A 16,815-nucleotide genomic window follows, 5' to 3' on the forward strand; every position below is an offset into this window, starting at 1 on the left:
CTGTCCTTTTCAAAAACCCATCTGAGGTGAGAGGGTTGGACCTGGTCGTTTGGTCTGCTCCTGCACATCAAACCGATGTGGGACCCAAATCCCTTTGACGGACCATTTTGATTTCTTTAATATACTTGCCATCACTCCAGGTGGTCAGCATTGCCGGTCAAAGTTTAGAAACTAAGCTGCCTGCCTCAAGGTACATACCTATCCACCTGCCCATGCTTACTCGCATATCTTCTGTATACAGGTTATGGACTCTTTTGGGCAGTCCTTGGACACCTAGACATACCAAGCATTGGATTTTCAGTAGTCTGGCTAACTATGTCTAAAACAAGCTGGCTAGAGTCATGGCCCCAAGTCCAGTGTGTCATGGCCTCTTCGTAAGACCACACTGCTACTCATACTTTCCCTTTCAGAACTACTGTGGACCAAGCCCAATGGCTATGAATTAAAACAGTATATGAAAACTGTTTCTCTAGGCCTGGTTTTAAATGAGGCCCACTTAGGAGTTTTAGGGAATTAATAAATATAAAATTCACAAGAGACAAGTTTGTATGAATTCATTCATTCCTTGTTGGGAGTAGTAATGGCGCATGAAGGAACACTGAGCACTTTCTCTTAAATTATTTTAATTTCTTGTGTACACTAAAAGTAAAATTTACACACTTAGTCTGAAAAGAACCCGGACATGCATGTTAACCTTTTCACAGGCTCTTCAAGTTATTTTTTTCCATAGGAATTTTCCCCATACATTTTACAGTCCATAGTACACAGTCTAAAGCCACAGTGAACTATGATTACATCCATTTCATCTTTACAATGTGCAAAATCCTCCTGGGAACAGGTTGACAGTGGTATAACAACAAACAAATTGGTAGAGAATGTCAGCAAAACTAAACAAAAGAAAAATAACTTCATAAGTGTTTAACCAGACACATGGAAGCAGAAATTGGTCCCTTATTCCCTTGTAATGTAGGCTGACCTTCACTCAGACCAGCTATACTGATAGAAATTATACAAATGACTATCTGTCAGTGGTTTAAACCATGATTCCCCCTCTTTTTACCACCCGTCCCCAAAACAGAATAAAGTTCTAAAGAATAGAATTCAAACACAAAACACAGTCGTCCGTGACATACCGCCATTTTCATGGCTGTTTGACTGCATCAATGGGAGACGCAAGAAAAACTGGCTACAGTTAAATCGCTTAACGTATGAGCATACATTAAGAGCGCATTTTTAGCCATGGGTTAAGAAATCAAGTTAAGAATCAAACCTAGGCCTTATGTAAAAGGACAAAACAACTAAGGCCATTAACACAACAGGGAAAACATTCAGCTGGATTTTGCAGGCAGTGTGGTTTCAAGTCACACATACATTTACACACACATACGTAGTCATACATTGAGTGAACAAAACATTAGGACTGCCTGCTCTTTCCATGACTGACCAGGTGAAAGCTATGTTTCCTTATTGATGTCACTTGTTAAATCCACTTCCATCAGTGTAGATGAAATGTTAAATAAGGATTTTTAAGCCTGGAGACAATTGAGACATGGATTGTGTATATGGGTGCCAGTCAACTTGACAACTGTGGTATGCATTGGGCCAGCATCCCTGTGGAACGCTTTCGACACCTTGTAGAGTCCACACCCCGACGAATTGAGGCTGTTCTGAGGGCAAAAGGAGGTGCAACTCAATATTAGGAAAGTGTTCCTAATGGTTTCTACACTCAGTGTATATCCCACTTCACTTTACTCAAGCCTCGCTTTGAAGAGGTTCAACCAGTGTTTCATTTCCTCACAAAGACAAACATTGACACACGCCCGCCACAATGAGAAACGTAAAAGCCACCTTTGAAAACCAACACAATTCGTCCCTGATTATGTACACATTGATTCTCCTATCATAAACAAGCGGCCTCTCTCAAGGACCTTGATCTAGAAGTTAAACTGCTTTAACATGTTCTCTTGCTCTGCTATTGACAAAGCTTCGCTTTACAGGCTTAGCCTAGTTCAGGTCTGACTAAACATTCTCCATTCACAAGGACAAATCGCTAAATGCTTCACTTGATTAAAAAGATTAAAACTGAAAATAACAAATAAAAAAAGGGAGAAAATGACAAAAAAGGATGATGGCATGGAAGCAAAAAGGATAACTTCATGATATAGTGATAGAATGACAGACGGTGATAAGGAGGAGAAGAGGAGGGCATTGATGGAGTTGGGGCGGGGTGGATCAGTCGAGTGTGGGGTCAGGGTCAGAGGAGCAGCCCAGGGGGGTCAGCGTGGTGGGGAACATCAGCACCTTGGCCTGCATGAAAGACAGGTCTGGTAGCCCTGCAATCACCTTCAACGTCTCCTCACTTAGGTTCTCCTCTTTCCGGGGCTTTCTGCAGAATCAGAGAGAAGGAGAGGGACACCATTTTTATTGGAGAGCACACACACACAATGTATCCCAAATAGCACAATATTCCCTTTGTGGAGCACTAGGTTTGACCAAGGTGCAAATGGAATAGGGACACATTCCTTCATCCTTCCCCCTTCTCTAAATTAATGAGCCACAATCAGATTCTAAATGGGCTTCGCCCCTTTCTCATGTGTCTTTCCTCTTTCCTCACCTCCTTCTCGAGACACATTGGAGAAGGTCAGAGGGGAGAAAAAGGGGACACGAGGAATCAGGGAAAGAGAATTGAGAAAGCCAAGATGTACCAAGCGCTCTCTGGCTGATAATACAGATGTGTTTGTCTCGCCCCCATATACATCCTGTCTGCATGCTTATGCACGCGCCCCAGTGGCCTAATGGATAAGGCACTAGCCTCCTAAGCCAGGGATTGTGGGTTCGTGTTCCATCTGGGGTGGACTATTTTTAGGGCTCCCGAGTGGCGCAGCGGTCTAAGGCACTGCATCTCAGTGCAAGAGGCGTCACTACAGTCCCTGGTTCGAATCCAGGCTGTATCACATCCGGCCGTGATTGAGAGTCCCATAGGGCGGCGCACAATTGACCAAGCGTCGTCCGGGTTTGGCCGGCATTGTAAATAATAATTTGTTCTTAACTGACTTGCCTAGTTAAATAAAAAGGGTAAATAAAATGTTTAAAATGTAAGGGGTTCCGACAGTGACGTTAGAAAATCTGTCTCCATCTAGTAGACCAACAGTTTCAAAGGGTCCCCACTAGAATGTGGTTAAATTAAAGTCATTCCATCCCTGCATGTCTAGAAATACCAGGGTTGCTTGTCTCTGTTCACCATTTAACTAACTTTTGACTATAAAAAAGTATCAACTCTAACGGCAAATATACTAACGTTATACTCTTTATAGCATCATTGCTTACCCAATTACTACACACTGATCTGGTACTCCCTGTATATAGCTCCAATCTATTGTGCATTTTTATTCCTTGTGTTACTACTTCATTTTTTAAAACTCTGCATTGTTGGGAATGGCTCGTAAGCAGGCATTTCACTGTAGTCTACACCAGTTGTATTCGGCGCATGTGACAAATAAAACTTGAATTCATGTTTGGGAGTGAGATGTTGGTTGTGTTAGATTTGTATTGTTTTGCTATTCTCATCTCCAAGGGCTGCAATTGACTCTGGTCACATCCCAAATGGCACCCTATTCCCTTTATAGTGCACTACTTTTGGTCAACGGTAGTGCACTATAAAAAAAGGGAAGCGGGTGCCATTTATAATATATGCTATTTAGCAGACGTTTTGATCCAAAGCGACTTAGTCATGCATGCAGGCATGTGCGCCGATAGCGGTCTACCTGTGCCCGAGCACCTGCCCCCCTTTTCCCTCCCCACTCGCCAATTGCCCTTTTATTTCGTTTTTGAACCCACCTCCCCAAGTCGTCGTGACGTCGTCAAGTTCGCCACCCCGTTTTAGGACTATAATTTCCTCTTCATTATTGTGCAAATGTGTCTCCACTCACCTAGGCCTAAGCTATTGATGGATTCAAGACAAGGTCATTTGTATTAATCTCTGATGCTCAGTTCAATAGCCTGTCAATTCAATCATTTGTGCAGTATTAAAATAGATTTTGCCACCAGCCATTTAAAATGATGTAGAATTGCATGAAATGTGTTAACAAAGGCGGCACATCTCCTAGACCCTAGTCTACTATAAATGGTCCCCATGTGTGCAACTTCTGTAAGCTCCTCTACTGCTCTATGCCACTACGTAAATGCAATGATACGCAGGCAATACTTTAACATAAAAAAGGTTTAAAAAATAAATATATAATGCGCTCTGGTACCTCAGAGGTCCCCCCCCCGCACTCACTTTTTGTTCTGGCACCTCACAATTTACAAATTAAGCACTGAACACAGGTAGTCTAGATTCTAACTAAGCACCATATACTAAAATATCCACACAAGCCACTAGCCAGCCAGCCATTTATCATGAGTTAGAAAATTATGAATATTAGGCTTTATTATGAAGTTATTAGAAGTTAAATCACAATGAGTAAAATAATAATTGAGCTACCTAACTAGAAAATTTACACCAATCATCAACGATCAGCTGATTGGGAAAAGAGTGTGGGCTATGTCAATCATGTCTTTAGGAGGCACTGCAAGTAGCTTGCTTAAAAATGTGCGCTACAGAGGCAGTTAGTATGTTACGAATTTCAGGATATGATTTATTAATGTAGATTTTTTTTTTTTTAAGGGGGATTTTCATTTTGAGCACCTTTCCCCTGAAAGATTTTTGAGGAGCAGTAATAGACCAACCTGGTAGAGGTGCTGGTCTTCTCCATAGTAGACATAAGGCGGGCAAAGGCATCAGCCACACGGGTCCCAGAGCCACTGGGGTCCAGTTTCGCAGTGGTTAGCTCATACAGCTCCGGGTCCACACCTAACCACACAAACACATTATATTGGATATGTCCCAAATGGCAGCCTATCCCCTATATAGTGCACTACTTTGGTCAAAAGTAGTACACTATATAGGGAATAGGGAGCTAGTTGAGACACATACATGGTCTACTAGTCCACTCAGAACAAGGGAAGGGGATGCACTTTATTAAACTTCAGTGTAGCCAATTCCCAGATATTTTGGTAGATATTCTGATTCAGTTGGTAATATAAACACAGAAAAAACAAGACCTTGATTTAGTGAGGTCAGTATCTAAAAGCGAAGACCAGAAGACATCTAAAACAAATAGTAGAAGAGAAAACTGAGTATGGCAGAGGCTCATTAATAATTATCATTCCTCGCATCATCCTTCAGTCCTCGCCTCTTTCCCAAAACTCATTTGGAGAAGATCCAAGCTTCCTCCTCTCTGACCTCCCCCAGTGCATTTTGACAGAGGTAAGAGGAATCGGGGAAAGAATAAGGCCTTATCCCAAATGGACTCCTAGACCTCTACACCCTGTGAAGATCCATGAGGATTCAATCGGTGTAAGCCATATATGATAGTAGGTCAACCTTGCCTTACGATCAGATAGGTGGAATTATCACTGTATTGTTTTACCGCTATACAATCCTCTCCGGTCTCTGCATAGGGTGTAGAGGGAAACAGTCAATTTGGGATTCAGACAAATTTATGAAAAAAATAATCTGGCAGTCAGGGGGTTAGAGTTTCCTGTGCTGACCTGGGATGGAGGTGGAGCTGCTAGGGCCAGAGTCCTCCACGGGCCCAAAGAAATCGAGGTTGAGCAGAGACGAGCCTCCGCTCGCTTGACATTCAACATAGCGGACAGGCAGACCGAGGCAGCAGTGGGTTATAACACAGAGAAGAAGTCAGGAAAGAGACGCACTTAAAAGACATGCAGCTGAGCTGGTCATTATTGTTAGTTACAAAGAAAGAGCACAGGGTTCGTGTTCAGTAGGCACGAAAGGTTTGAAAACATTGAGACTGAAAAATAAGAAACTCCGGGAGTTTCTTAAATCCAGGTAGTCCCTCCATTTTATTCCATTTGATGCCTAATGAACATGACCCAGGGCAAGCTAACTGACGTAGCTGTGTTAATGAGAAAATACTGTGAGATTCTATCTACAGGTTAATGAAAAATATGCATTGACATTTTGAAGTATGAATGGCATCATGGCTTCGTAGCATGAACCGTGCAGAACAAATTATTTTGCAATTTAGCTAAATGATTTGTTGCTAACAAAAGGCATAAGGAGAAGATTTGATGAGATGAATATATTTTATGCATCTGGATATGACAAGTGAAATCATAAATGGTCCAATATGGCAATGAAATACACAAAAACGTGGCGCATGTGGATAAGAATTGTCTGTAATCTTATACTATAGTCTTTAAAACAAAATTCACGTAACGCTGTGTAAAACTATAACATGTAATGACCAATGGTTGATGAAATAAACAAAATGATGTTGTCCAATGGAAGACAGCAGGCAAAAACAGGTCTAGGCTGCTTGTGTGTTTGGACAAAACAGATAGAGTGGTGGAAAAAAGGAATAGGCTAGCTCTGGATAGAGCCAATAGGGACAATTCATTATCTCAGCAGGTGGTTTGGGGGAGGGACCTACCATCCAGGGGGTTAGTAAGGCCACTGCTGCTCCAGTCAAACTGGACGGGCGGGAGCACTTCCTGGTGAGGAGGAACAAACAAGCTCAGAAGAGGGTGGTGACACTCAGTAAAAATGAACAGCTTTGTCAACAGGTGATTCGCCTATGCAGGTGGTCAGGAAGCCTGCTAATGGTCTGCTTCTATCCCAGGAGGTTAGTGGCAACTTAATTGGGGAGGACGGGCTCGAGGAATCAGTGGAACGGTATCAAATCCATCAAACACTTGGCCTTCCATTCAATCTGTTCCAGTCATTAATATGAGCCATCCTCCCCTCAGCAGCCTCCACTGGCTTCTACCCTTACAACAACTCAACAGTCTAAGGTTGAGTTCCTACCAGACTACATTGCAGACCGATGCCATATCTTACAACGCCTGGATAGGTATTTAACAAATCAGCTTACCACTTCATGGGCACGTTTCTCTGCCAAGGCCTTGCTGACGCTTGCCAAATATTACGATGCCCGGATAGGTATTTTATTTATCAGCTAACCAACATCATATGGTATAGCAGTCTATCAGTCGATGACACAGTCGAAGATGTGCTTTAAACAAAGTTAACCATTTTCACCGTACTGTCCAAAACGTCTTTCAATATGTCAGGCATTCCCTTGGCAGCAAGAGCCTCTCGGTGGATGCTGCAGTGTACCCAAGTGACGTCGGGAGCAACTGCTTGCACAAGTGTTACCACTCCACTATGTCTCCCTGCCATGGCTTTTGCACCATCAGTACAGATACCAACACATCTTGACCACCAAAGTCCATTTGACATCACAAAGCTGTCCAGTACTGTCCAGTACTTAAAATATCCTCTCATGTTGTCCTGGTTTCCAGAAGAGGGTGTCTTCCTTAATTGACCCTCCCATAAACGTAATGGACTGTGCCAGGCCTGCCACGTATTTTGACTCATCCAGCTGTAACGCATATAATTCACTGGCTTGTATGCGACACAGTAATTGTTTCAAAACATCTCCTGCTATGTCACTGATGCGTTGTGAAACAGTGTTATTTGGAGGCATTGTCTGTATAGTTTTTTTGGCCTATTGTCCCAGCCATATCTACAGCAGCAAGAAGAGTGAAGTCCTCCACAATAGTATGGGGCTTGCCTGTCCTAGCCACTCAGGAGCTCACCATATAAGACGCTTCTAGCCCCTTCTTATTAATGGTACCTGTTGCTTTTATACGTCTTTATTCAAAAGTAATCTTTATTCTCACTCAAAAAACTCCCGTGGCTTATTTTTCAAATTGTCATCTTTAGTTTCTAAATGTCTGTGCAAGAGTGAAGGTTTCTCGCGAGAGAATAACGGTTAATGTGATTGGATGTTAATTATTTTACATTGTGTTGTTATTTCACTGAACACTAGATGGTTTCATTTTATTTTTGGCAGTGAAACGAGGCTACTCAGGCGAGAAAAAAAACATCACCCAAATGTATAGTCCCGTTGGAAAATATAAATGTACTATTTGAAAATGTGAAGAATAAAGAAAATATGTATCATATTTTTATTTGGCGTAACCCCGACGGCATTGCACGTACCCAAGTTTGGGAATACCTGATCTAGCCAAATAATTTATCCAACTTGTTTGAAATGCACCTCAGGTTCTACATTAGACCAATTACTGTAGAACACATACAAACACACTCTATATTCATTGTATACAGTTGTGACAATTGGCCTTACAGTCAATACAGCAGTGGAGGCTGGTGGGAGGAGCTATAGGAGGACGGGCTCATTGTAAAGGTTGAAATGGAATAAAGGGAACAGAGTCAAACATGTGGATTGACACGGTTCCATTTATGCCATTCCAGTCATTACAATGAGCCCGTTCTCCTATAGCTCCTCCCACCAGCCTCCTCTGCAATACAGTATACACCACCAGGGATCTCCAACCCTGTTCCTGGAGAGCAACCCTCCTCTAGGTTTTCGCTCCAACCCCAGTTGAAACTAACCTGGTTCTACTGATCAATCAATCAATTATTAGAATCAGGTGTGCTAGATTAGGGTTGAAAACCTACACGATGGTAGCTCTCCAGGATCAGGGTTGGAGAGCCCTGGTATATACTCATACGACTACTGATGAGAAGAAATGCATCTAAAAGGCCTGAAAAAAAAAAATCACAAAATATAAAAAGATCAAAATTCCAAACATTGTGCCCCAAAAGGATCATAGTGATTCAATGTAGGAGTCCAACCTGGGCTGTGTCTGGTGGACTAGTGCTTATGATCTCTGCTGGGGCCACTGGAGGTACTTGTTGTGCTATGGACGTGATCATCTCTGCCGCTGATATGGGTTTTACTGGCTCTTTGGTGGGTTCCAGCATGCCCTAGGTAACAGAGAGGCAGGGTTACATCCTAAACGTACTAAATACTGGTATGTGTATAGGGTTGAACAATTCTGGTTAAAACCTGTTGTAACCATGTTGTAACCGTAGGACGTGTCAGTAAAAAACATTTTGCAACCAGTTGGCAAAAATGTCACCAGAATTTTTTCAATTTTATAATCCCCGAGTTAATTTGTCTCTTTCCTCCGTTTCCTCGAGAAGGGCAAAAACAATTCAGGGAGCAAGTGGGTGGTTTGAAGGGGGAGATGAATACATCCTTGCAGCGTATAGTTAACTCACCAGGCTGGCAGCATACATGGGAACTATCACTGGCTGCTTCTTCTGACCTGTGAAAAGCTATGGGGAAACACAGAACACATTTCACAATCATTCCTCCTCTCTCTGCTGCAAATAGTCTTAAACAACCTTTTTCCATTTGACAGACAAAAAGTTAAAACATTCTCGCAATACAATCACGGTTAGTGTTTTTTCTCTCACAGAGCCATTAATAAAAAAGGACAAGGTCACAGAAAGGGGGAGAATGGCATGTCCCAAATGGCACCCTATTCCCTATAGCACTATGTGCTCTGGTCAAAAATAGTGCACTATATAGGGAATAGGGTGCCATTTGGGATAAAAGACAATGTGATGATTTCTGACTGGCTGCAGAACTCACAATGTTCCTAATGTCGATGCCCAGGGAGCAGAGTAGTGTCTTGTTGCTGTGCGAGCCGCCCCACTGGTGCCGCAGGCCAAATGCCTCGTGGATGTCCAGCAGTTGCCTCCACAACACGTCCCCCTCGGCCCTGTAGCAACGGACACCGATGACAAAGCAGGAACAAATATGTCATAGTAGTACGCAAATATTCTTACCTGCATAGTATACACAGTAACAGTATATTTCTGAGGTATAAAAAAAAGATAGAGCAGACCAGAGTCTTTCTGTGTATTGATGAGATTGTGTGTAGTTATGGGATATTAGGGTCGAGGCGATACTAGCATCCCGATACTTGTTGACATCATGGCAAGGAAACAAAACATGAAGCGGTTTAATTGCTTAAGGAAAACAGCCCTAATGCTGGAAACAAACATTATGTTGTCATCCAGTCACATCTGTTTATTTTCCAAGCTATAGCACACAATATTTTACATACAGCAGGTTATGGATCAAGGAGTTTGGCCTGCATCGTGTTTTCATTTTTGCCACAGAAAAAAATATTGCAATACTGGTATCGTCCCAGCCCTAATTAAAAAAGGGGGGTATTTCTCTCACCCATTGTCTGGCACACCGCTCATCATTTCATGCTCTTCCTGCTGTAACCTCACAGGAGGCTCCAGCAGGGTTTTGAGGGAGACCACCTCCACCCTCACCTGCGGAGCAAGTGCGTCGGGGAAAATTTCCAGAAAAAGCTTCTCCAGCCGACTGCACAGCGCCACCTGGTATAACAAACACATGATAACGACCAACATTGTTGAATAAGACACTGGTTCAGTGATATAACAAACACTTAATAACAATCAATATTGTTGAATAAGATACGGGTTGAATAAGTCTTCTGTTATCACGCGTGGCAGCTGGCAGTTAGCTTGCATTGCTGGACAGGGTATGCACAATAAAATAGACAGCTCAGATATTCATGTCTGTTTCAATAGACAATAAAGCTGTATTCTATTATGTCCAACAATGACCGACACTGACGTGATTCAATCAACACATTTCAAATCTTTAATAAATTGTAGCGCTTGACTCCAATAGTAAGGACAAGGAGGGGCATTGTTAAATGGTATGTACTTGAAAAGGTGGAATTCCCTGTCTGGTCACATTCCTAAGGGAGGGCAGGTGTACGGCTCTCTACAACTCCAGTGATAAACGTCATGAGAGCGTCAGAATTTCCCTAAGTGTCATTGAGCATACTTTTCCTGGATAGTACAATACAACAACATTCAATAGGGCACCTTCGATTAGTGTAAGAGGGGTTTTTAAAACACCACTACTTTTCTGTCAAGTATGCTACACTTCTGAATGCTAGAGGTGGTTCAGAAACAAAGTTGCGTGATGAGTTCTCTTGCCTTTAGCTGAGAGGCGTAATATGTTATTGTGGTGCGCTGGAGAACCGAGTTCAAACCCTGAGTGGTCAAACTCGCACAGAAAAACTTACAGATTGACTGTCTCTTCTACTGATCTGATGGCTGCTGGATGAACGGGCTGCTACAGGTTCACTCTCCTGCCACTCGTCTTCACCCGTTTCCAAAGGAGCATTGGCGGTCGGCTCCTCTCCAAATGCAGCCCAGGAATTTCCCTCCCCTTGACCCTGTACAGGCTCATCAAAGGCATTCCAACCAGCATCTGGATCAGGGTCCGCACCAACAGGAGCCGAGCTAAAGTCGGCAAAACTGTTGCTGCTGGGAAAATCCGCAAACTTCCCCCTATCTTCATTCTCAATTGCCTTCCCACCACCAATGTGGCTATTGGGGGCGTCAAATTCACCAAAGTCCTTGTCGTGGTCCACTAGTTCCTGTGTGGGAGGTGCAGGTTGTTCCTCTAGTTGCAACTCTGGCTGGTCAAAGTCAGCAAAGCCCTGTCCGCTAAAAGAGCCCACGTCCCCGAAGTCTCCAAAGTCTCCAAAGTCACCAAAGTCTTCACCGTCGTCGTCGTCCTCCAGCAGCTGGCTGTGGTCGGCAGGCGTGGCCGTCTCCTCTTGGAGCAGTGGCGAGGGCACAGAGCCCGTCGTGCTGATGTCGCCGTACTCCTCAAGGGCATCCGTGGACAGCGGTCGGCCGAAAGACGTTTCGGTCTCTGTTTCTGTTTCGTTTCCGGACCCAGACTTTTCGTCTGCTTGCTCGCCATTCCCATCTTCATCGTCTGTATCGGGCGAACCCCTGTTTTCACTGACACCTGCCTTCTCTTCTTCTGCCTCCTCTTCCGACTGCTCCAAATACACACCGTTCTGGGCAACCGGTTCGTCAATATAAAGTGCCTTGGAGGCAGAATCCTCGCCACAAACCAACTCTTGGGTAGAATCCTCACTACAAACCTCCTCTGGGGCAGAATCCTCACTAACAATCACCTCAGTAGCAGAGTGCTTGTGTGCAAAGTCCGGCTCTATGTTCCTTTGCTCAGAGTTAGCAGTGTCTCTTTGAAAGTCCCCGTTGCTCAAGCCTTCATCAGTGTCTCGAACCTCAGCAAGGTGCGATAGAGAATCAGAGCCAGCGATGTCGTTGGATCCAGTTGTAATGGGAGTGTCCCCGACGACGTCCCCTGACCTGATTCCCTGCTCTACATTAGAGTGCTTCTGCTGCTGGCAGGTGTCCTCTGCCAGCCGTTCGTCCCGGTTGCTATTGTCCAAGTTCTCGCTGGTGAGGTTTGTCACCTCGCTGGAGTGTCCTTGAACATCTACATTAGGAAAAGCAGAGAAATCCGCAAAGTCGTCCTCGGGGCTGCTGGGAGGGCAGTTGTCGGCACACTCTGTGGTGGTTCCTTTCTTTTTAGAGCGGTTTGAATTCTGCAAAGATGGGATTCCCTCTATTTCAAAAGTCACAAAGCCGTTGGTCAGAACTTCCGGGACCCCACCATTGCAGTCGACAGGCTTGTCTATGTTGTCAGTCTGACCCCTCCCAGATTTGTCCAAGGAGGTAGAATGATTATTGGCTCGAGTGTGGTCGGCAAGCTTTTTTAACTCCTCCACATTCACAGTTCTCTCCAAAGGACTGTCGTACTGACAGCCTCCCGGCACAACACCATTTGACTTGGAGTTGGCGCGCTTGACCACGGGACCCCTTCCCACGGGACCTGAACTGAGGTTTGACAACCTAACCACCCCTCCATTGTTGAGGAGTTCAGGTGGTGAAGTGGCAGCCAAGGCTGGGGTCTGATTGAAGGTCGCTGGGGTGTCAAACTCATTGAAGCTGGTGCTGGTCGGAACTCCAGAGAAGCCCCCAAAGTCCCCAAACTCCTCGTCCTCTTCCTCAGCTCCGTCCTCCATTGGGGGTGGGGAGGAGGAGTACATGCGGATCACGTCCGGCTCCATGGTCCTAAAGCTGTCACACTACGCCTTGAGGTTACACCTGGAGAGTAAAGACACTAGTCAGTGTGACCAAACAATGAAGGGCATATAAAATGCTAGAAATTACACTATTTCCCTCTTAAAAACACATTTCTGAAGGCTAAACGGTCAGAATTTACAAAACGACAATGTGTTAGCCTACAGACCTAGAAGCGGTCTCTGGGGGAGTCTAGGATCTTGGCTGTTTTCTTTGTCTGGTGTGTTGCTTCAGCCGTAAACCCAAATTAAATTACCAAAGCTCTCCAGACTAAGAGTGGACAGATTGTTTTCAAATTGACAGTAATTAAGTGATAATGGTGAAGTGGTGTTGTGATGTAGAAAAGGCCCAAAAGGCAATGTTGAGCACTCATTTCTTATGACCTACCTAAATAGTAGCAAATGAGAACTGAAAATGAGCCACAATTTATTTTATCAGTACAAATATTTGTTGTGTTAATCTAAACTGGCCTAATTACTTCAACAAATGAACTTTGTACTCAATTTGTGTTCGCATTGACCTAAGTGTTGTGTGTGTGTAGTATTTGTATATTGACATAGGCCCGTCAAGATATGTAGAATGCCTCCTTTTGAAATATTAGATTTAGAGCATAGGCCTAGGCGTGTTGTGCCTCCAGGTGTGATCCATTTCTTTGTCCAGCTGTGATCCATTTCCTTGACAATTTTGAATTCATCACTAAACCAGACATAGGGCATAGACTATTGATGTTCTTTTTGGATGCTCAAGGCTGAACTTGCACAATGCACTTATAAGCCCACAGTGTGCTTTACTCGCATCCAGACTAGAGCTCTGAAAGTACAGTTCTGAGTCAAAACTGGACACAAATATGGACATGTTTCAGAACAGAGAATTCATGCTCACGAAGCCTTGACTAGATATCTTAGGCCTAGTAAGCCTTGCCATGAAACCTTGGAAGGCATTTGAAACATTGTTAAATCTCTAGGCTACTTGAAGTGGCTTCTGATACTGTGTATGAAAGCAAGATGGCATTAAAGACAAATGATCTGATATGATAGCTATTCACAACAAATAACACTGCCTATTGCTTTATTATGGGCTCTGTGATTGCATGATATGGTATGTGTTATAATATGTTGTATCATAAACATTCATAATGCAACATGAATCTCTTTATAATACAACATTGTTAACTAATTGACACATCAGAAACAGGTGTCCTCAAACCCTGTCTTGTCCAGCTAGTTATTCATTCACCAAATTAGACTGTCGGTCAACAAGCCTAAAACTGACAGGTGATGACAGACCACTATCTAGAAACCTCTGGGTAAGCAAAACAAAGAAAACACGCAACCCTTCCTATGATAATTTGTTGCCGACTACCCACAACCTAGCTATTTAGCTAAATTTTAGCCGAGCAAAGATAGGTAGCTAGTTAGCAACTCGAAGCAAGTTAGTTGCTAGCCAAATAGCTCACGTTAACCAGATAGTTAACTAGCTAGCTGAATAAATCATGTTGATTATGCTAACAGATAAATTACCATACGTGCCATCCAGGCTAGAACGGAAAACAGGCCATGGCTGGCATACACCGTACTCTCCATCAGCTGGGGAGGGCAGGGGGATAGTTAGCTAGCTGGCTGTTAGCTAGTTAGCCGAGATACGTAGCCTGTGTAGTTAGCTACCACTAGCCAGCACAAATGGCGTAGCTAGCAAGCTAATAACAACAACCTGGTAGCCTATGCGAATGGATAGCTAACTAGCAATAGGCTAAATTATTATGAACATATTTTTTCTACATTGATTCGATATGAGGACAGGAGTGACAAAGTAACTAACTAGCTAGGTAGGTAGGTATGATGCTAGCTAGCTTGCTAATACACTGACATTTTTAGCTAACGTTAACTGTTAGCTATCTATGAAGTTGTCCTCCCGTCTCTCGCTAGCTTGCTTTAGCTAGTCTCATCGTATCCGGGTTGGTTGGCAGTGTACCAATAAACATTTCGGCATACCTTAAGATCTTGACCATTCATTCCCATGGTTCAGATGAAGTGGACACTTGTCAGACTTAAAACAAGACAGCAAAGTGGTTTCGCTCTGACTGAGAAAACTAGGTTGAGTCAGCCGGTTATGATGATCCTACTTTGGCTCCTTCTCTCTCCGAATATTACCCAGCATGCAACAAGAGCTTTTGGTTTTTCCACTGCTTGAGAAGCAGAGCATACTAGAGTTCATGAACAAGCGGAGAACAGTCTGCATCCAAAATCCATCGGCACTGGCTGTAGTATTACTGAGTAGTAGTTCATCTTGGAAAAAGTACCCAATTGCCATACTCGAGTAAACGTTAAGATACCTTAATAGAAAAGGACTCAAGTAAATTGGGGGCTTCTTTTAGGTCAGTTAGAAGAGTGAGCCATCACTTGGTCTCCCATTCAAGCAGCTGGTCAACTGAGCAACGAAAAGATACTGTACTGCATACTTCTCTTTAGGTCTATAATAATCCTCAATCATTTTAATTTGAAACAATCCACAATCCAAATTTCCCAAATTAATTGATTCATCTATGACACATGGCTCTTGATTCAAATATTTTAATTGAAAATGTATAGGCCACTGAAAGAGCTTCTCAACATACACAGCCATTGTCAAGCATCAAGGCGAGGGAATAGAAAATCACCATTCTACTCTTTAATAATAACCTGTGCCCCTACAATATAATCTACTGGCATAGTTCATGAATGTATTGTAAATATGCCATGATTCAAAAGAAACATAATTTAATTATTGCAGAACTGAAAGGTCACCGTGTAAACATAATACTCCACATAATTATTAACGACTTCATAACCATTCAATTATTAATTTCCAATCACACTTAAATATTATATAATACTGAAATATGTAGTCTGTTGTAGTTATAAATTAATCAATATTAGTTAACCAATATATAATCAAAATGTTCTCAAATAAAGGACACACTATGTCCTTTATTTAAATGCCATTCCCATCCAGTGGTTTCCCCTTGTGCCTGTCTGGTTCATGGTTTTGACCATTCTGCCTACCCTGTTCCTTGTCCTGCCATCCTGTTCCTTGTCCTACCACACTGGATTATTTGACCTCTGCCTACCCTGAGACTGCCTGCCATTCGGTACCTTTTGGACTCTAATCTGGATTACTGACCTCTGGTTGACCTTTCGTTTTGCCTGCCCCCTGTTCTAGTAATAAACTTTTGTTACTTCAACACTGTCTGCATCTGGGTCTTCACTAAAACGTGATACTGGAAGCCTTTTTATTTCATGACCATCTCAAACCAACAGCACTCAATACCATGAAAAAATAAATAAAATCACAACTAACAGAAATAGGTAGGCTATATTTTATAGAAAATCCTGCAGATTGCTGCGCAATCAATTTTGTCAGCTAAGGCTCAAAGAGGCTAAGAAACGCAGTAGTTCACAATGGATCGTGATCTGGGGAAGAAACAACGAGAGGGGAGGAAGTTCAGCCATATTGTTATATTGTGAATATTAAATCATGTGTTACCTTCTTGAACCTGAACTACACCTGACACTTTATTTCAGTGTTCTCAAAACATGCTTAATCCTATGAAACAATATGAAATGTTTCTGTTTATTCTTATATAAACCTAACCCTATGCTATAACCACATTAGAACCTACTGTATATTATAATCATAACCCTCTGCTATAAATTGCAGGATTCAGTGGCACTATCTATCAAGGGTGGAGTACAAAGATGAGCCACTGAAAAAGAAATGAAGATCCTCCACATACCAGGAAAGGTTGATCCTCGATGAAGGGGAAGTAGGGATGGGCTTCTCAGCGTAGCCCCAGGTGCCTGAAACACAAGGCCCTTGCGTAGGAACTGGCAGTCCTCGAACTTGGCACAGAGCTCCAGTGCCACGTCAGTGGGAGGAGC

General features: G+C 43.1%; 1 protein-coding gene across 2 annotated transcripts; it reads right to left on the bottom strand.

The window, feature by feature from the left end:
* Window positions 1–606: 606 nt before the first annotated feature.
* On the bottom strand, window positions 607–15,089 carry LOC112230375 (aftiphilin). 2 transcript variants are annotated; one of them, XM_024396646.2, is made up of 10 exons: window positions 14,890–15,089; window positions 11,017–12,922; window positions 10,131–10,294; window positions 9,534–9,663; window positions 9,158–9,214; window positions 8,729–8,860; window positions 6,498–6,558; window positions 5,593–5,676; window positions 4,729–4,852; window positions 607–2,386 (listed from the first exon to the last, which is right to left on the bottom strand). In XM_024396646.2, exons 2-10 carry the CDS (start codon window positions 12,883–12,885, stop codon window positions 2,233–2,235), a joined length of 2,775 nt encoding a protein of 924 aa, XP_024252414.1. In that variant the 5' UTR covers window positions 12,886–12,922; window positions 14,890–15,089; the 3' UTR covers window positions 607–2,232. The 2 variants fall into 2 exon arrangements, with proteins under 2 accessions (XP_024252414.1, XP_024252415.1); XM_024396647.2 differs by lacking the exon at window positions 5,593–5,676 and having other exon boundaries at window positions 14,890–15,087.
* Between the last annotated feature and the right edge of the window lie 1,726 nt (window positions 15,090–16,815).

Source organism: Oncorhynchus tshawytscha, linkage group LG32 (assembly GCF_018296145.1).
Source record: "Oncorhynchus tshawytscha isolate Ot180627B linkage group LG32, Otsh_v2.0, whole genome shotgun sequence".
NCBI lineage: Eukaryota > Metazoa > Chordata > Actinopteri > Salmoniformes > Salmonidae > Oncorhynchus > Oncorhynchus tshawytscha.